The following is a 19,434-nucleotide window of genomic DNA, read 5'->3' as shown; positions in this document are numbered from 1 at the left end:
AGGAAGAGACATGGTAAACATAACTAATAAGCAGTGACTGACCAATACTAATAGGAAATTTCCAAACAGCTCTTATCATTGAAGAGGAAAGCCACAGATATATATTAAGGATCACACAGGACCTTAAAAGCAGCAAGTGACTTTGCAAAGGCAGACCCTTAAGGCAGGAAAGTAGGACGATTGGCTATGAAGCCGTAAGTAAGAAGGCATACTGAAGAACAGGGTATCACTGAAGAAACTGCCTCACCTCCTCCTTTCATTTACAAGTACTTTCAGAGGCAGCCAAAATTATCAGCAAGAAAAATCTCAGAAAGGTAACTACTCTGAACACAGTTCAAAGGTCCCTGAGATCTATAAAAACAGGAAGCCTGTATATGGCCATACCACCGTAAATGCGCCCACTCTCATCTGAAATGGTGAAGCCAGTGAGCAATTCCCTGACCTCACATTTTTCTTTTTTTTTTTTTTTTTTGAGACGGGGTCTCACCATGTTGCCCAGGCTGGAATGCAGTGGCTATTCACAGGCGCGATCCCACTACTAATCAGCACGGGAGTTTTGACCTGCTCCATTTCCAAACTGGGCCGGTTGACCCCTGCTTAGGCAATCTGGTGGTCCCCAGCTCCCAAGAGGTCACCGTGATGCTGAACTTAGTGCAGATACCCGGTGGGCGTAGCGCACTACAGCCCAGAACTCCTGGGCTCAGGAGATCCTCCCACCTCAGCCTCCCAAGTAGCTGGGACTACAAGCATGTGCCACCGCGCCTGGCCTGACCTCATATTCAAAGAAGACTCAGTCAAACCAGTATATGTCATGGTCTCTGTGGCAAAATAACACCCAAAAGGAATCTTTGCAAACAAAGCTTTTATATTGAATTTTGAGTTTTAACAAATATTTGGGCCAGGTGTAGTGGCTCATGCCTGTAATCCCAGTACTTTGGGAGGCCAAGGCGGGAGGATCACTTGAGCCCAGGAGTTCAAGACCAGCCTGGGCAAGAGTGAGACTGTTGCTATGAATAAAAAATTTTTTAAATTAGCTGGGCATGGTGGCACATGCCTGTGGTCCCAGCTTCTCAGGAGGCTGAGGCAGCAGGACTGCTTGAGCCCAGGAGGTCAAGGCTGTGGCAAGCCAAGATCTTGCAACTGCACTCCAGCCTGGAAAACAGAACAAGACCCTGTGAAGCAAGCAAGCAAAGAAAAGAAAGGAAAGAAAAAAAGAAAGGAGAAGAAAAGAGAACGAAGGAAAGGAGAGAGAGAAAGAGAGAAAGAGAAAAAGAGGGACTTAGTTTATAAAAAAGAAAAAGGAAATTAATACAGGCTCATAGAATAATGCTCTTCAAGAAATGAGTACATACGTATATGACAAATGACTGTAAAAAACGAGAGGAAACAGCTATTAAAAACTGAAGTGGCCGGGCACAGTGGCTCACACCTATAATCCCAGCACTTTGGGAGGCCAAGGTGGGTGGATGACCTGAGTTCAGGTGTTTGCGACCAGCCTGGCCAACATGGTAAAACCCATCTCTACTAAAAATACAAAAATTAGCCAGGCATTTTGGTGTGCGCCTGTAATCCCAGCTGCTCGGGAGGCTGAGGCATGAGAATCACTTGAACACAGGATGCGGAGGTTGCAGTGAGCTGAGATCGTGCCACTGCACTCCAGCCTGAACCACACAGTGAGATGCTGTCTCAAAACAAAACAGAAGAAAAAATTTCCTTAAAAAAAAATCACAAATTTAAAAGAATGATAAACTGCCTGGGTGTGGTGTCTCATGCCTATAATCCCAGCACTTTGGGAGGCCAAGGCAGGTGGATTACTTGAGGTGGGAACTTGACACCAGCCTGGACAACATGATGAAACCTCATCTTTACTAAAATAAAAAAATAAAAAATAAAAAATAAAAAAATTAACTGGGCATGATGGCATGTGCCTGTAATCCCAGCTACTCGTGAGGCTGAGGCAGAAGAATCGCTTGAACCCAGGAGGCAGAGGATGCAGCGAGCTGAGATTGTACCATTGTACTCCAGCCTGGATTACAGAGCGAGACTCTGTCTCTAAATAAATAAATAAATAAATAAGCCAAACATGCTAAAACTGTGAAAATTAAAAGCTAGACCACAACTAGACAGAAAGGATACTTGTCAGTCAAGTATGAAATCACTATTAACCAAAAAAAGGCAGACGATACTTTATTATATAAACTCAGAATAAAACATAAAACCAAAAATTAGGTCTCAAAGAGGCAGGATGGAGGTGCAAGTCAATGATCTGCAAGAGAGATGCAGCTTCAGATACAGTGTACAGAGGGCAATGAATTGGTTCAGAAGTCAAATTACATAGAAACAGGCACATTAACATATTCGCTGTTTCTTTCAAACAACCCAATACTGTTCAATCACGACCAACCCCCTAAAAGACCCCAAGTACTCTCAAATAAGTGCTTTAAATGGAAACACTTACTTAGGAAACCAATTTAATCCCAGGTGTTCTGTCTTGGAATATAAGATTCTTTCTACCATGTCATAAAGTGGTCTCCAGGGTAACTCCAAATCATCTCTTGAAAGAAGTTCCTTTTTCCTAAAAAGTAAAATTAAATACCTATGTACGCTTTTATGCACAGGTGTGTGTATACCATAAATATTACACAGGATGTTGCTACTCATTACAGTGAGTTTTGCTTTTCCCCATCCACGGCTACTCACTGGCAGAACATAGTATTAGGAAGAATCATGCACCCGATTCTTGCTGCTGCTCAAACCTCAAAGAGCGCCAGATGCAAGGGGGCATTTAAATTTGTGTCACCATTATTGTAGATGAAATTTCATGTTTTCCCACACTATGGAATATTTAATGTTTCCAGCATAGCGCTGGATGCTTCAGTATAAGTAAACGAATCTTTGGGAGGCCAGGGCAGGTGGATCACGAGGTCAGGAGATGAAGACCATCATGGCCAGCATGGTGAAGCCCTGTCTCTCCTAAAAATACAAAAATAAGCTGTGCATAGTGGCACATGCCTGTAATCCCAGCTACTAGGAAGGCTGAGGCAGGAAAATCACAGTTTGCAGTGAGTCGAGATCCCACCAGGGCACCCAGCCTGGTAACAGGGCGAGACTCAGTCTCAAAAAAAAAAAAGAATCTATGATCCTTGTCTTGTCTTCTCAAGGAACTTAACAATCTATAAAAGGAGAAGTTCAATGGGTGCTAGAGAAGAGACTGCATCATGGAAGAGATGGAATTTTAATTAAAAAGTTAAGTAACACACTGGATGAAACTTATGATAATGTTTCTGCAATCATTTTCCAAATTGACAAGTTGAGACTTGGTCTTCTCACCAAAAGCACTTAATCCTCATTCCCTAAAACCCTGAAGAAACAAACCAACCTTAACAGAAATCTTTGGAATAGACTTACTTTAACAAGTTGATCAAAAGACGGGCAAATCCCTGCATCATGCTGATTTCCAGTTTTGGAATTGATACCAGCTCATACAATAACTTAATAAAAAGAACATGATCTTCTTTGCTAAATTTTCTCCCATAAAGTCGAATATATCTGCAAGAGAAAAACAGTTATACCCTTTAAAAATAGGTATAATGATACACGCATGTTCATTGCAGTGTTATCCATACAAGCCAAGTTGTAGATGCAACCTGAATGTCCACAGAAGGATGAATGGATAAAGAAAATGTGGCATATGTAATATGATGAATTATTGTCATTTTTCCTTTTTTTAAAAAAAACATTATATGGAAAACTTTATTGGTTTTCTGGATAGAAATGGGAATTTATTTGCCAGGAAGGATGATTCCATCATACTTCAGCTAGAACCAGTGGACGAGGATGATTCAGTCTTAAAAAAGAAGGCAATCTGGTCATAAGCTACAACATGGATGAACCTTAAGTGATATAAGCTAGTCACAAAAGACAAATACTGTATAGTTATCTACAGTAATCAAACTCATAGAAACAGAAAGTAGAATAGTGGTTGCCAGGGGCTGAAAGGAAGGGGAAATGGAGAGCTGCTATTCAATGGGTATAGTTTCAGTCACAAAAAATAAAAAAGTCGTACAGCAATGTATATGTGGTTAACAATACTGCAGATAAATCCGGTATTTTTAATAATTTTTAAAAATAGGTGTGGTAACAATTTCAAATGTCTTTGATGGTTAAGTATATCTATTCTCATTGTTATACAGTAAGTATTCTGTACTTTAATCAAGAGATTAGCAGGCAAGGCAAAGTAGCTTATGCCTGTAATCCCAGCACTTTGAGAGGCTAAAATGGGATGATCGCTTGAACCCAGGAGTTCAAGACCAGCCTGGGCAACAGGGCAAAACCTAATCTCTACAACAAACACAAAATATTAGCCAGGCATGATGGCGTCCACCTGTGGTCCCAGTTACTCAGGAGGCTGAGGTGGGAGGATCACTGGAGCCTAGGAAGTCAAGGGAGCAGTGAGCTGTGATCACACCACTGTGCTCCAGCCAGCCTAGGCAACAGAGTGAGACCTTGTCTCCAAAAGAAAAAAAAAAAAGGGAGAGAGAGAGAGAGATTACCAAATAATTATTTTAATAACAAAGTATTTATAATGGTAACTGGCTCTCATCAACATCTACATACCAATTAAAACACTGCTCTCTTATTGTACTATTTCTTTCTAACTGTTAACTTATAATTACAATACAATTAGGTTACTACCAAAAATAAGGAATATTTTTTATAATAATAATTAATTATATATTAGTTATAATTAATATAAATAAGGAATAAATTAATATTTTATCTCAAAATTAAATTTTAATTTATATAAACAATGTAATCAAAAGCACCGACTTTAAGAAAAAGGTGTCCTAAAACCCAAGAACAACAATTCACAGCATATTTAAGAATTCAGAGGTAACTAATCCAAACAAATTACTGTATCTCATGAAACCCTTTGAGGGGGATCATTTTATTAAAAATATAAGTCAATGGGGAAAAGAGCATTAGTATTCCTCGTAAGATCTTTAACACTCCCCTAGCACCTAAGATCAAATTAAACTTAAATGTAACTTTTTTTTTTTTTTTCAGACGGAGTCTTGCTGTATCACCCAGGCTGGAGTGCAGTGGCGCAATCTTGGCTCACTGCAACCTCAGCTTCCCAGGTTCAAACACTTCTCCTGCCTCAGCCTCCTGAGTAGCTATGATTATAAGCGCCCACCACCACACTTGGTTAACTTTTGTATTTTTAGTACGGACAGGTATGTTGGCCAGGCTGGCCTTGAACTCCTGACCTTGTGATCCACCCACCTCAGCCTCCCGAAGTGCTGGGATTACAGCTGTGAGCCACCATGCCCAGCACTTATATTTAACTTCTAAAATTAGGGCATCTAACTGCTTTTTTTATCTTCCATAAATTCTTCAAAATTCTTGGTTCACTGACTATTTTCTCATGCTGTTCTGAATTTATTCAGCTCTTTTCCGTCATTTCAAGGTAAAATCTCATGATCCCGTGTTAGTACTATGAGCCAGGATGTATAGAGGGAAGAGCAATGAGACCCAAGATCTTGTTTTGGCTCTGCCAGTACAAGTTCAATACTCAATCTGAAAATCCAAAACCCTCCAAAATCCAAAACTTCCTGAGCAACATCATAACACACAAAGGAAATGCTCATGAAGTTTTCCAATTTCTGATTTTTGGATTTGAGGTGCTCAATCGGTAAGTATATAATGCAGATATTACGAAACCCCCAAAAATCCAAAATCCTAAACATTTCTGGTCCCAGAATTTCAGATAAGAGATATTGAAATTATCGTTAAAGTTTCTTAAACACGCCGGGCGCGGTGGCTCAAGCCTGTAATCCCAGCACTTTGAGAGGCCGAGGTGGGTGGATCACGAGGTCGAGAGATCGAGACCAACCTGGTCAACAAGGTGAAACCCCGTCTCTACTAAAAATACAAAAAATTAGCTGGGCATGGTGGCGCGTGCCTGTAATCCAAGCTACTCAGGAGGCTGAGGCAGGAGAATTGCCTGAACCCAGGAGGCGGAGGTTGCGATGAGCCGAGATCGCGCCATTGCACTCCAGCCTAGGTAACAAGAGCGAAACTCCGTCTCAAAAAAAAAAAAAGTTTCTTAAACACCCTAAAATGGTAACACACATAGATTACTGAAGACAGAAGATCCCACATCTAAAGATATTAATATTTTGGGCTGTTGAATAAGCATAATGATACAGCCTTCTGACACCTCCCTTAATTTCACTCTAAATTTAGGAGCAAAATCCAGAATCATTAAAATCTTATTTTAAATGAAAACAAACTATCTCCCTAAAAACTGGCACATGTTTAAGATACAGACAGAAGACATCAAGGAAAAATTCCCTGCTTTCAGTGGCTGCTGCAGGTCTTGTCAAGATTCCAGATGCCGGCTGGGCACGGTGGCTCATGTCTGTAATCCTAGCACTTTGGGAGGCTGAGGTGGGTGGATCACCTGAGGTCAGGAGTTCAAGACCAGCCTGGCCATCAGGTTGAAACCCCATCTTTTTTAAAAAAAAAAAAAAAAAAGAAAAAGAAAAAAAAGATTCCAGATGCCAGCCAGCATGGTGGTTCACGCCTGTAATCCCAGCATTTTGGGAGACCAAGGCAGGCAGATCACGAGGTCAAGAGATCAAGACCATCCTGGCCAACACAGTGAAACTCCATCTCTACTAAAAATTAAAAAATTAGCTGAGCATGGTGGTGCACACCTGTAGTCCCAGCTACTCAGGAGGATGAAGCAGGAGATCGCCTGAACCCAGGAGGTGGAGATTTCAGTGAGCCAAGATCATGCCACTGCACTCCAGCCTGGGCAACAAAACAAGAGTGAACTCCATCTAAAAAAGATAAAATAAAATTAGCCAGGTATGGTGGTGGGCCTCTGCAATTTCAGCTACTTGGTTGGCTGAGGCATGAGAATCACTTGAACCCGGGAGGCAGAGGCTGCAGTTAACCAGGATCACGCTAATGTACTCCAGCCTGGGTGACAGAGTGAGCAGTCTCAAACAAACAAAAAGGTTCCAGATGCCCCTGAAGTCATGCACTCATTCTCCCCTGTGGTTAGGATACTTCTGCAGAAAACTGGAGAAACACTGTACTCTAAGCCAGCAGTCCCCACACTTTTTGGTACCAGGGAGAATTTCTTAAGGAGTGTACAGCCTAGATCCCTTGCAATGGGCAGTTCACAACAGGGTTTGAGCTCCTATGAGAATCTAACACCGGCTAATGTGACAGGAGGCAGACCTCAGGCGGTAATGCTCAATCGCCTGCCCGCTGCTCCCTCCTGCTGTGCAGCCCAGTTCCTAACAGGCCACAGACCCATACCAGTCCCCAGGCTTGGAGTTGGGGGGACCCCTGCTCTAAGCCACTGAAGTAACTTAGCTACAGCCCATTGTTTTAATTGCAGCAGACAGACAACTATACATTTAACGTTAATTGGGGATATAAAATTAACAAAGCTCAAATTTCAATACTATAAAAGAGCCCAATAGGAGGGTTCCTAGAAAGCCTATGGCTGTTGACAAATCTAAAGATTTTGGACAGACTCCTCAGAAATCTATTTCCCCCAGCTTCTTGCCAACCAGCAAGTGTTTCTATCAAAATGTGGACAAAGAGATTTGTTTTAAAAGAACACAAAAATTACTAACCATAAAAAGAAAATTAGTCAATTGGTCTTTATGATAAAGAACTTCTAGTCACAATAAGACAACATTAAAAGTAAAAAGTCCAGTCAGATATCTAAAATACATGTATTTGACAAAGAACACACATTCAAATTACATAAAGAACTACTACAAACTAAGAAAAAGACACAAACAATCCAGTTAAAAATGGGCAAAAAAGGCTGGGCACAGTACACCTGTAATCCCAGCACTTTGGGAGGCAAATGTGGGAGGATCAATTGAGCTCAGGAGTTCAAGACCAGCCTGAGCAACATGGTGAAACCACATTTCTATTTAAGAAAAAAAAAAGAATAACTATGCAGGGTAACTGTTTAAAATGCGTATTCTTGGGATCCAAAAATCCTAGGAATGTTCAATCTCAGTAAAGCTGTTGGTCTTTTTTTTTTTTTAAGGCGACTGAAAAATAAATTCCTGGAATGCTAGAGTGGAGACTACCAATCTTCATTTTTTAGACTACTCTGGTTTGATTTTTGTGTACATTTAAATTCCAAAACCCTACTTTAGACTGTAACTACAGATGGTCCATTCCCTTTTTCCAGTCAATTTTCACATTAGATTTTAGGATTAAACATTACTATTAGGTGTCCCGAAATATCTGAAAACCCTGGTAATAGTCACGATTGAATGTGATTGATACAGAGTATTTCTTTCAACTATCCAGAATATATGGATGACAAGTCATTTTGTTCCATCCTCCCACAGGGGAAGAAAAAAATGTAGCAAAAGATAATACAATAGCAATTCCAGCTGTTTCCTCCTCACAGCCCTGCAGTGCATTAATCAAATGACTTAATTTTTAATCACAAGAAAAACAATGGGCCAGGTGCCATGGCTCACACCTGAAATCCCAGTATTTTGGAAGGCAGACGCAGGAGAATCACTTGAACCCAGGAGTTCAAGACCAGCCTGGGCAACATAGTTAGACCCCCATCTCTATTACATATATTTAAAAATTTAATAAAAAATTAATAAAAATCCTACATCTAGCAATATATCTTGAGCAAATAATTCAGGCCAGGCACAATGGCTCTCACCTGTAATCCCACCACCTTGGGAGGCCGAGGCAGGCAGATCGCTTAAGGTCAGGAGTTCAAGATCAGCCTGGCCAACATGGCAAAACCACCGAATCTTCAAAAAATACAAAAATTAGCTGGGCATAGTGGCAGGCACCTGTAGTCCCAGCTACTCAGGAGACTAAAGCAGGAGAATCTGTTGAACTCAGGAGGCGGAGGTTGCAGTGAGCCAAGATTGCGCTGCTGCACTCCAGCCTGGGTAACAGAGAGACTTGTATCAAACAATAATAATAATAATAATAATAATTATTATTATTATTCAGAATATCAAAGTCAAAATACTAAAATGGGCTAGGTATTGTGGCTCACACCTATAATCCTAGCACTGTGGGAAGCTGAGAAGGAAAGATCACTTGAAACCAGGAATTCAAGACTGGCCTGGGCAACACAGGGAGACCCCATCTCTACAAAAAAAATCTCCAGGTGTGATGGCACATGCCTGTAGTCCCAGCTACTTGGGAGGCTGAAGCAAGAGGAGCATTTGAGTCTAGAAGGTTGAGGCTGCAGTGAGCCATAATCTTGCCACTGCATTTCAGCCTCGGTAAGAGAGCAAGAGCCTGACTATCCAACAATAAAAAATTTTTTAAAAGCCAAATGCACGTAAGTAATTTTTTAAATTTCCTGAAAAAAGTCCAAAAGTCTATATGAGAATGGCTTGTTAAAGCGTGGCTTATTCCTCTGGACCAAGCTTGTCCAATTTGTGGCCAAGGATTGCTCTGAATGGGATCCAACACAAATTCATAACTTTGTTAAAACATTTAGATTTTTTTTTTTTGAATTTTATTTATTTATTTATTTAGATGGAGTTTTGCTCTTGTTGCCCAGGCGGTAGTGCAATGGTGCAATCTCGGCTCACTGAAACCTCCTCCTCCCAGGTTCAAGCGATTCTTCTGCCTCAGCCTCCAGAATAGCTGGAATAACAGGCATGTGCCACCACGTCCTGATAATTTGGCATTGTTAGTAGAGACAGGGTTTCACTATGTTGGTCAAGCTGCTCTCAAACTCCCAACACTTCAAGTGATCTGCCCACCTCAGCCTCCCAAAATCCTCGGATTACAGGTGTGGAGCCACCATGCCCTCCCTGTCTTTTCTTGCAATTTTTTAAAGCTTATCAGCCATCATTAGCATTAATATATTTTATGTGTGGCCCAAGACAATTCTTCCAATGTGGCCCAGGGAGGCTAAAAGATTAGAGACCCCTGCTTTAGACTATATAAGGCAGTCATTTAAAATTATGTTTTCAAATAACCTTTAGTAGAATATGGAATGAAATATATTTAAAGCAAAGTACAAAATAATATGACCATAACTAAATAAAAATACTTAATCATTCAAGTAAAAAGAAATAAAGCAGACCAGGCATGGTGGCTTGCACCTGCAATACCAGCACTTTCAGAAGCCAAGGCAGGCAAATTGCTTGAGTCCAGGAGTTTGAGACCAGCCTGGGCAACACTGAGTGACCTCAAGTCTGCAAAATATACAAAAATTAGCTGGGCATGATGGTGTATGTCTGTAGTCCCAGCTACTCAGGATGCTAAGGTGGGAAGATGGGTGGGGCCTGGAAAGCAAATGTTGCAATGTGCCAAGATCGTGCCACTGCACTCCAACCTAGGCAACAGTGAGACCTTAGTATCACAAACACACACACACACACACACACACACACACACACACACACACACAGAGAGAGAGAGAGAGAGACAGAGAGAGAGAGACAGAGAGAGAGAGAGAGAGAGAGAAAGTAAATACCATAAAATATTATCACTGGGAGCCAGATGCAATGGCTCATGCCTGTAATCCCTGTACTTTGAGAGGCTGAGACAAGCAGATCGCTTGAGACCAGAAGATCAAGACCAGCCTAGGCAACACGACAAAACGCCATCTCTACAAAAATTTAAATATTTTTTGAGACAGAGTCTCGTTCTGTTGCCCAGGATGGAGTGCCGTGGCACAATCTTGGCTCACAGGAATCTCTACCTCCTGGGTTAAGCAATTCTCTGTCTCAGCCTCCCAAGTAGCTGGGATTACAGGCCCTGTCACCACACCCAGCTAATTATTTATTTATTTATTTATTTATTTATTTATTTATTTATTTTTGAGACGGAGTTTTGCTCTTGTTACCCAGGCTGGAGTGCAATGGCGCAATCTCGGCTCACCGCAACCTCCACCTCCTGGGTTCAGGCAATTCTCCTGCCTCAGCCTCCTGAGTAGCTGGGATTACAGGCACACGCCACCATGCCCAGCTGATTTTTTGTATTTTTAGTAGAGACGGGGTTTCACCATGTCGACCAGGATGGTCCCGAACTCTCGACCTCTTGATCCACCCGCCTCAGCCTCCCAAAGTGCTGGGATTACAGGCTTGAGCCACCGCACCCGGCTAATTTTTATATTTTTAGTAAAGATGGGGTTTCATCATCTTGGCCAGGCTGGTCTTGAACTCCTGACCTTGTGATCTACCTGCCTCAGCCTTCCACAGTGCTAGGATTACAGTTGTGAGCCACCATGCCCAGCCCCCTCAAAAAAATTTTTTAAACTACCTCTGGGTGGTAAAACTGAGTGATTTTCGTATTTTTCAAAACACATTTTCAGTTTTTTCACTTTTTAAAAGTAATCAAGCCAGGCAAGGTGGCTTGGGCCTATAATCCCAGCACGTTGAGAGGCCGAGGCAGGCAGATCACCTGAGGTCAGGAGTTCAAGACCAGCCTGGCCAACACAGTGAAACCCCATCTCCACTAAAAGTACAAAAATTAGCCCAGTTTGGTGGCAGGCGCCTAAAATCCCAGCTACTTGGGAGGCTGAGGAAGGAGAATCGCTGGAATCTAGGAGGCAGAGGTTGCAGTGAGCCGATATAGCGTCACTGAACTCCAGCCTGGGCAACAGAGCTAGACTCCGTCTCAAGAAAAAAACAAAAACAAAAACAAAAAACGCTATTTCTGTGGCAAGGAAAAACAACTAACAGAACAGAATGTCGTATGTTTCCATTCTAGCTTGCTTTGCAACTATCAACATAACTCTGGATAGAACATTTATTGATTTCAACGTAGCCAAGTGGGCAGAAACAGCATGGTTCTACAAGTCTGTTAAGAACTCAAACTGCTCTGTCAGTCCATTGGGGAAGTCATTTAATCTTTGCAAAATGTGGCTTTCTCCACAAGGCTATGATGACAGACTGATCAATGTACATGAAAGATGCTGTAACTTAACTGATTTTCAGTGGGACTCTGGGTACCAGTTGCTTTTCAATTTTTTTTTATGTTCCCCAGATGGATCAGTTGGTTTGAAAACCACTGGAATTGGGCCGGGTGCGGTGGCTCAAGCCTGTAATCCCAGCACTTTGGGAGGCCGAGGCGGGTGGATCACGAGGTCAAGAGATCGAGACCATCCTGGTCAACATGGTGAAACCCCGTCTCTACTAAAAATACAAAAAATAAGCTGGGCATGGTAGTGCGTGCCTGTAATCCCAGCTACTCAGGAGGCTGAGGTGAGCCGAGATCACGCCATTGCACTCCAGCCTGGGCAACAAGAGTGAAACTCCGTCTCAAAAAAAAAAAAAAAAGAAAAAAAAAAGAAAACCACTGGAATCTAGTGAAGTGATGAGAACACAATAATGTCATCCCTAAGTATACATGGGGATTGGTTTCAGGACCTCCCACAGACATCAAAGTACACAGATTCTCAATCCCTTGTGTAAAATGGTCTATTATTTGCATAAAACCTAGATGCATCCTCCCATATGCTTTAAATAATCTCTAGATTACTTACACTTAATAAAATGCCTTTACATCACTCACTTTATTCATGTACATTCAATATCATATTTGACACGTGGTTAATTCAAGTTTTGCTTTCTGGAATTCCGCAGATTTTTCTTTCTGTTGCCCAGGCTGCATGCAGTGGTGCAATCATGGCTCACTGCAGCCTCAACTTCCCATGCTAAAGCAATCCTCCCATTTCAGCCTCCCAAGTAGCTGGGACTACAGGTGCAGGCTACCACATCCATTTAATTTTTGAATTTTTTTTGTAGAGTTGAGGTCTCACAGTGTTGCCAGGGCTGGTCCTACATTCCTGGGCTCAGGCACTTCTTCTGCCTCAGCCTCCAAAAGTGCTGGGATTACAGACATGAGCCACCACGTTTGGCCATCTTCTGGGTATTTTCAATTCTGGGTTCAATCCATGGATGCAGAACTCACAAATACAGAGGGCCTATTGTGCATGCTTTTAAAAGTCTATTTAAATCATTAAAAATATGACACTTCCACTTTGCTGGGGAGGTGAGAAAAAATTTTTAAAAAATGATACTAAATACAATCATTTCAATATGTCTTTAGTTAGTTATGAAGCTAAGTAGATTTTAAGAAGTTTGCTCACTATATGTATTTTCATGTGAATTATTGGTTCTATCCTTGAAAGCCTATCTATCCTTTAAGACTTCCCTTCTTCATTAAGTCTTCCCAACCAAATGCCCTATCTGTCCTCTTTCCCCTTAATAGCTTGTACCAAACTTGAGCATTTTTCACATTCTAACTCATACTATAGTTAAATATGTATATATGATTTTATTTCTTTAGATGACTGACAGCTACTTGGGAAAAGAGATCATGCCGCTCTACACCTACTTAAGAAATACAGAACTCTAGAAATTAAACAAGGGGAACATTCTGAGAAAACATTTTTTTTTTTTTGAGACGGAGTCTCGCCCTGTCACCAGGCTAGAGTGCAGTGGTGCTATCTCAGGATCACTGCAACCTCCAACTCCCTGGTTCAAGCGATTCTCCTGCCTCAGCCTTTCAGGTAGCTGGGATTACTGCTGGCAGGAGCCACCACATCCAACTAACTTTTGTATTTTTAGTAGACAGGGAGTTGGCTAGAATGGTCTTGATCTCCTGACCTCATAATTCAACTGCCTTGGTCTTCCAAAGTGTTGGGATTACAGGTGTGAGCCACTGCACCCAGACCTGAGAAACATTTTTTAAATGACTGAATGTACAAGTATACCTTGAAGAATATACTGGCTTATATAATTGCAAAGATCTTACTAGGACTAATTCTTTTTTTTTTTTAAGACGATTCTCGCTCTGTTGCCCAGGCTGGAGAGCAGTGATGCGATCTCAGTTCATCACAACCTCTGCCTCCTAGGTTCAAGTGATTCTCTTGCCTCAGTCTTCTGAGTAGCTTGGATTCAGCCTTCTCAGTAGGTGGGATCACAGGCGTGTGCCACCACGTCCGGCTAATTTTCACATTTTTAGTAGAGACGGGGTTTCACCATGTTGGTCAGGCTAGTTTCAAACTCCTGATCTTGTGATCCACCCATCTCAGCCTCCCAAAGTGCTGGGATTACAGGTGTGAGCTACCACACTTGGCCAGGACTAATTCTTAAAAGACATACACACATAAATCTCAAACTATCAATAAATATTCAACCACATTAAACAAATTGGGCTTAAAATGTGGAGGTTTCTAAAAAGCACTTTAAAAAAACAGGTCTATTGGCAGGGCATGGTGGCTCACACTTGTAATCCTAGCACTTTGAGAGGCCAAGGTGGGGCAGATCACCTGTCAGGAGATCAAGACCAGCCTGACTAACATGGAGAAACTCCATCCCTACTAAAAATACAAAACTAGCCAGGTGTGGTGGTGCATGTCTGTAATCCCAGCTGCTCGGCAGGCTGAGACAAGAGAATCACTTGAACCTGGGAAATACAGGTTGCAGTGAGCCAAGATCAAACCATTGCACTCCAGCCTGGGCAACAAGAGCAAAACTCTTATCTCAAAACAAAACAAAACAAAACAAAAACAAAAACCATTCCTGATGAAAGGCTCTAAAGGGACAAAGAGTTCAAAGGCAGACACTTCTCTTTATCTCCATCCACCACAGGCTAATCAATACTTACTGAAGTTTCAGCATACTGCAGTTTAAAAACTAACACAATTTCTGAACTAATCAAGTTATTCACCATTAATACCTAATAAAGATCCCACTATCCTTTTCCCAGTTGTTTCTCTCTTGAGGCATGGATAAAGGGAATGATTTCTTGAAATGCTTTCTGGGTGTCATTTATAAGATAGATATGGCAACAGTCAATGGAAATATAAAAATAAATAACAAATCTCCTGGGGCATACAGCTTAGAGAGACAGGTAACTGATTATTCCAACATGATGTTCTGAGTACAATTTTTTTTTTTTTTAGACAGGCTAGAGTGCAGTAGCACAATCACAGCTCACTGCAACCTCAATCACTGGGCCCAGTGATCCTCCCACCTCAGCCACCTAGATAGTTAGTACTACAGATGTGTACCACCACACCAGCTACTTGTATTTTTTGTAGAGATGGGGTTTCGCCATGTTGGCCAGGCTGCTCTCAAACTCCTGGGCTCAAGCAATCTTCCTGTCTTGGTCTCCCAAAGTGCTGAGATTACAGGTGTGAGCCACTGCACCAGGCCTGGAGAACAGATTTTTAACAGCTATTTGGTTAATTTGCCCATTAATGTCTCTGTTCCACCAAATTAAATGGTTTTCTCTGAATTTCTCCTTATCTAACCAAATCCTTCCTCAAAACTAGAGGTCAGCCTTCCCCTGGGTAGAATTTCCCAGGCTATACAGCTTTTCTTTCCACGGACATAGTGGTCAAGGGCAAGACCTTTGAGGTTATCAGGCTAATTGGCTGTAACATAGCCTCTGCTATGATTGAATGCTTATACCCCCTCAAAAATTCATGCTGAAACCCTAATCCTCAACATGACAGTATTTGGAAATGAGGCTTTTGGCAGGCAGTCTTGAAGGTGGAGACCTCATTGTGGCATTACTACCTGTACGAAGAGTCACAAAGTGCTTGCTTCCATTCCGGCCCCTGCCCCCAGTCAGGTGAGGACAGCAAGAAGGCACTGGCTGTCTATCTGCCACAAGTGGGCCCTCACCAATACCCCTTTCATGCTGACACCCTGATCTTGGACGTCCAGCCTCTAGAACTGAGAGAAGTAAATGTCTGTTGTTTAAGCTACTCAGTCTATGGTATTCTGTCACAGCAGCCCAAGCTGACTAAGACAACCTTATTAAGTGTCATTTCTTCCATGCTAAAACTATGATAACAAATATGCCTACAGGCCTGCAGGGACCTGGCAAGGCAGCTGGGCAGGTGGCCCCTCTAAACAAACAGACAAACAAACAAACAAACAAACAAATCTAGTTCATAGGGTTGTAGATGAGAATAAAATGAAATAATGAATGTAAAGCACTTAGCACAGTGCTGGCATATTATGCCCCTAAATATAAGGTAGTATTTATGTCACTCATTTAACCTTTTATTAATGTTCTCTTTTATGATCCCTCAGGTTGATATTATAAAAACTGTTATAACTTTCATTTTCATCCCTTATATCCTTAAATCTCAGTAAGTGTTCACTATATGATCTTAAGTACAGAAAGAAACCTGTTAAACCAGCAGCTTTCAAAGTTTTTAGCCATAACCCATAATAATAAGTATATCATAACCCAGTACACACATACACATATATGTAACTGAGCCAAAGAACATGAACTTTCAACCTCACCACTTCCAAATGCATTATAATGACTCTAATCTTGCTCACTCAAAACGAAACAAAAAATGGTCAGTATCTTCCAAATTGATTTCACAACCCTTTTCTTGTGACTCACAATTTGGAAAACTATGTAATATGAATAGTTTTTACATTGGGGTCCACAAGATTGAGGTACCCTCAAAAACACAAAGTGAAAAGGTCTTAAGATAATTCTGCCTACTAAATTATGAGAATTGTTTTTTAAAAATCACCTTTCTGAATCATTCCTGGACTTGTTAAATAATATTCCACTTGCCATACACAGAATGAAAATGTCTATTTGTTTTATGTTTACAAAAACGAACACAATTTGATGCTTGTGAGTGACCTACCCATCCCAATTAAACTCTTCATAAATCTGCCCCAAAATTACTAACTTCATTAAGAGCCAGCTGAGTAGAGAAATAAAAGAATTTCTGCCTGAAAATACATACACTCACATGGTAAGTTTGCACTCATAAAATTTCCTGCTCTAAAAACTTACACTTTAACATTGGCTTAAAAAAGAAAATCAGTGGCAGGGTTGCAAAAATTAATTAAATAAAAAAGTACCAAAAAATGAAATGAAATACACACATGTAACAGTCCAAAGATTACAAACACATTCCACTTAGACTGTCTACGATTAGAAGATTTAAAGCATTTTTAAAAATTCTTTTTAGTGTTTTGTTGTTGTTGTTGTTGAGACAGGGTCTGGCTGTGTTGCCCAGGCTGGAGTGCAGTGGCATAATCTTGGCTCACTGCAACCTCTGCCTCCCAGGTTCAAGCCAGTCTCCCACCTCAGCCTCCCGAATAACTGGAACTACCGGCATATGTCACCATGCCCAGCCAACATTTGTATTTTTTGTAGAGACAGGGTTTCACTATGTTGCCCAGGCTGGTCTTGAACTCCTGAGTTCATGTTATCTACCCATCTCAGCATCCCAAAGTGCCAGGATTCACAGGAATGAGGAACCTCATCCAGTCTCATTTCATCTCAGCATCCCAAAGTGCCAGGATTCACAGGAATGAGGAACCTCATCCAGTCTCATTTTTAATAATTTTTTTTTTTTTTTTGAGACAGAGTTTCACTCTTGTTACCCAGGCTGGAGTGCAATGGTGCGATCTCGGCTCACCGCAACCTCCGTCTCCTGGGTTCAGGCAATTCTCCTGCCTCAGCCTCCTGAGTAGCTGGGATTACAGGCACGCGCCACCATGCCCAGCTAATATTTGTACTTTTAGTAGAGACGGGGTTTCACCATGTTGACCAGGATGGTCTCGATCTCTTGACCTCGTGATCTACCCGCCTCGGCCTCCAAAAGTGCTGGGTTTACAGGCATGAGCCACCGCGCTCGGCCATTTTTAATAATTCTTAAGCAGTCTTCAACTTGTTTGCATTATAATACTATTCCCATACCCACTTTACAGCTGCAGTGGTGTTAGGGTTTTTTTTTTTTTTTGAAGAGGATAAAAAGTATTATATTTTTAATCTAAAAAATTTAGGATCGGCTGAGCGCGGTGGCTCAAGCCTGTAATCCCAGCACTTTGGGAGGCCGAGATGGGTGGATCACGAGGTCAAGAGATCAAGACCATCCTGGTCAACATGGTGAAACCCCGTCTCGACTAAAAATACAAAAAATTAGCTGGTCATGGTGGCGCGTGCCTGTAATCCCAGCTACTCAGGAGGCTGAGGCAGGAGAATTGCCTGAACCCAGGAGGCGGAGGTTGCAGTGAGCCAAGATCGCGCCATTGCACTCCAGCCTGGGTAATGAGAGCGAAACTCCATCTCAAAAAAATTTAGGATCTGCATATCACCAAAAAAGCCAAATTGGCATAATACAATGAGGATCACTACTAAAATTTTATGATTTATCTATCAAAAATTATACTAGCCAGGTGCGGTGCCTCGTCCCTGTAATCCCAGCACCTGGGGAGGCTGAGAAGATGAATCGCTTGAGATCAGAGTTCAAGACCAGTCTGGCTGGGCCGGGCGCGGTGGCTCAAGCTTGTAATCCCAGCACTTTGGGAGGCCGAGGCGGGCAGATCACGAGGTCGAGAGATCTAGACCATCCTGGTCAACATGGTGAAACCCCGTCTCTACTAAAAATACAAAAAATTAGCTGGGCATGGTGGTGCGTGCCTGTAATCCCAGCTACTCAGGAGGCTGAGGCAGCAGAACTGCCTGAACCCAGGAGGCGGAGGTTGTGGTGAGCCAAGATCGCGCCATTGCACTCCAGCCTGGGTAACAAGAGCAAAACTCCATCTCAAAAAAAAAAAAAAAAAAAAGGCTGGGCGCGGTGGCTCAAGCCTGTGATCCCAGCACTTTGGGAGGCCGAGGCGGGTGGATCACAAGGTCAAGAGATCGAGACCATCCTGGTCAACACGGTGAAACCCCGTCTCTACTAAAAATACAAAAAAAAAATTAGCTGGGCATGGTGGTGCATGCCTGTAATCCCAGCTACTCAGGAGGCTGAGGCAGAAGAATTGCCTGAACCCAGGAGGTGGAGGTTGCGGTGAGCCGAGATCGTGCCATTGCACTCCAGCCTGGGTAACAAGAGCGAAACTCCGTCTCAAAAAAAAAAAAAGCTCACTGTAGATAATGGAACATAAGCAGGGTGCGGTGGTGCATGCCTAAAGTCCCAGCTACTCAAGAGGCTGAGGTGGGAGGATGGCTTGAGTCCAGGAGTTCTGGGCTGTAGTACGATATGCCAATGCGGTGTCCACACTAAGTTCAGCATCAATATGGTGACCTCCGGGGAGTGGGGGACCACCAGGTTGCCTAAAGAGGGGTGAACCGGCCCAGGTCGGAAACAGAGCAGGTCAAAACTCCCGTGCTGATCAGTAGTGGGATCACGCCTATTAATAGCCACTGCACTCCAGCCTGGGCAACATAGCAAGATCCCATCTTTTTAAAAATAAAAAAGAGAGAGAGAATGGAAAATAAGTATACAAAAAATCCGGCCGGGCGTGGTGGCTCAAGCCTGTAATCCCAGCACTTTGGGAGGCCAAGGCGGGTGGATCACGAGGTCAAGAGATCGAGACCATCCTGGTCAACTCCGTCTCAAAAAAAAAAAAGTATACAAAAAATACAAAAGCATGAACAAGGGAT

At 42.2% G+C, this 19,434-nt stretch overlaps 1 protein-coding gene across 4 annotated transcripts in view; it reads right to left on the bottom strand.

The window, feature by feature from the left end:
- PSME4 (proteasome activator subunit 4) overlaps window positions 1-19,434 on the bottom strand; it is a 110,936-nt gene that overhangs the window by 82,955 nt on the left and 8,547 nt on the right. For all 4 annotated transcript variants that reach the window (XR_012517922.1, XM_003922737.4, XM_074400172.1 and 1 more), the window contains exons 2-3: window positions 3,409-3,549; window positions 2,459-2,575 (exon numbers count right to left, since the gene is read on the bottom strand). Coding sequence is in view for 3 of the 4 variants with exons in the window: in XM_003922737.4 (XP_003922786.2) it covers window positions 2,459-2,575; window positions 3,409-3,549 (258 nt within the window). In the remaining variant the exon portion in view is untranslated. The remainder of the gene's footprint in view (window positions 1-2,458; window positions 2,576-3,408; window positions 3,550-19,434) is intronic.

This window comes from Saimiri boliviensis, chromosome 1 (assembly GCF_048565385.1).
Source record: "Saimiri boliviensis isolate mSaiBol1 chromosome 1, mSaiBol1.pri, whole genome shotgun sequence".
Classification (NCBI taxonomy): Eukaryota; Metazoa; Chordata; class Mammalia; order Primates; family Cebidae; genus Saimiri; species Saimiri boliviensis.
This window is presented reverse-complemented; position numbering and strand designations above follow the sequence as displayed.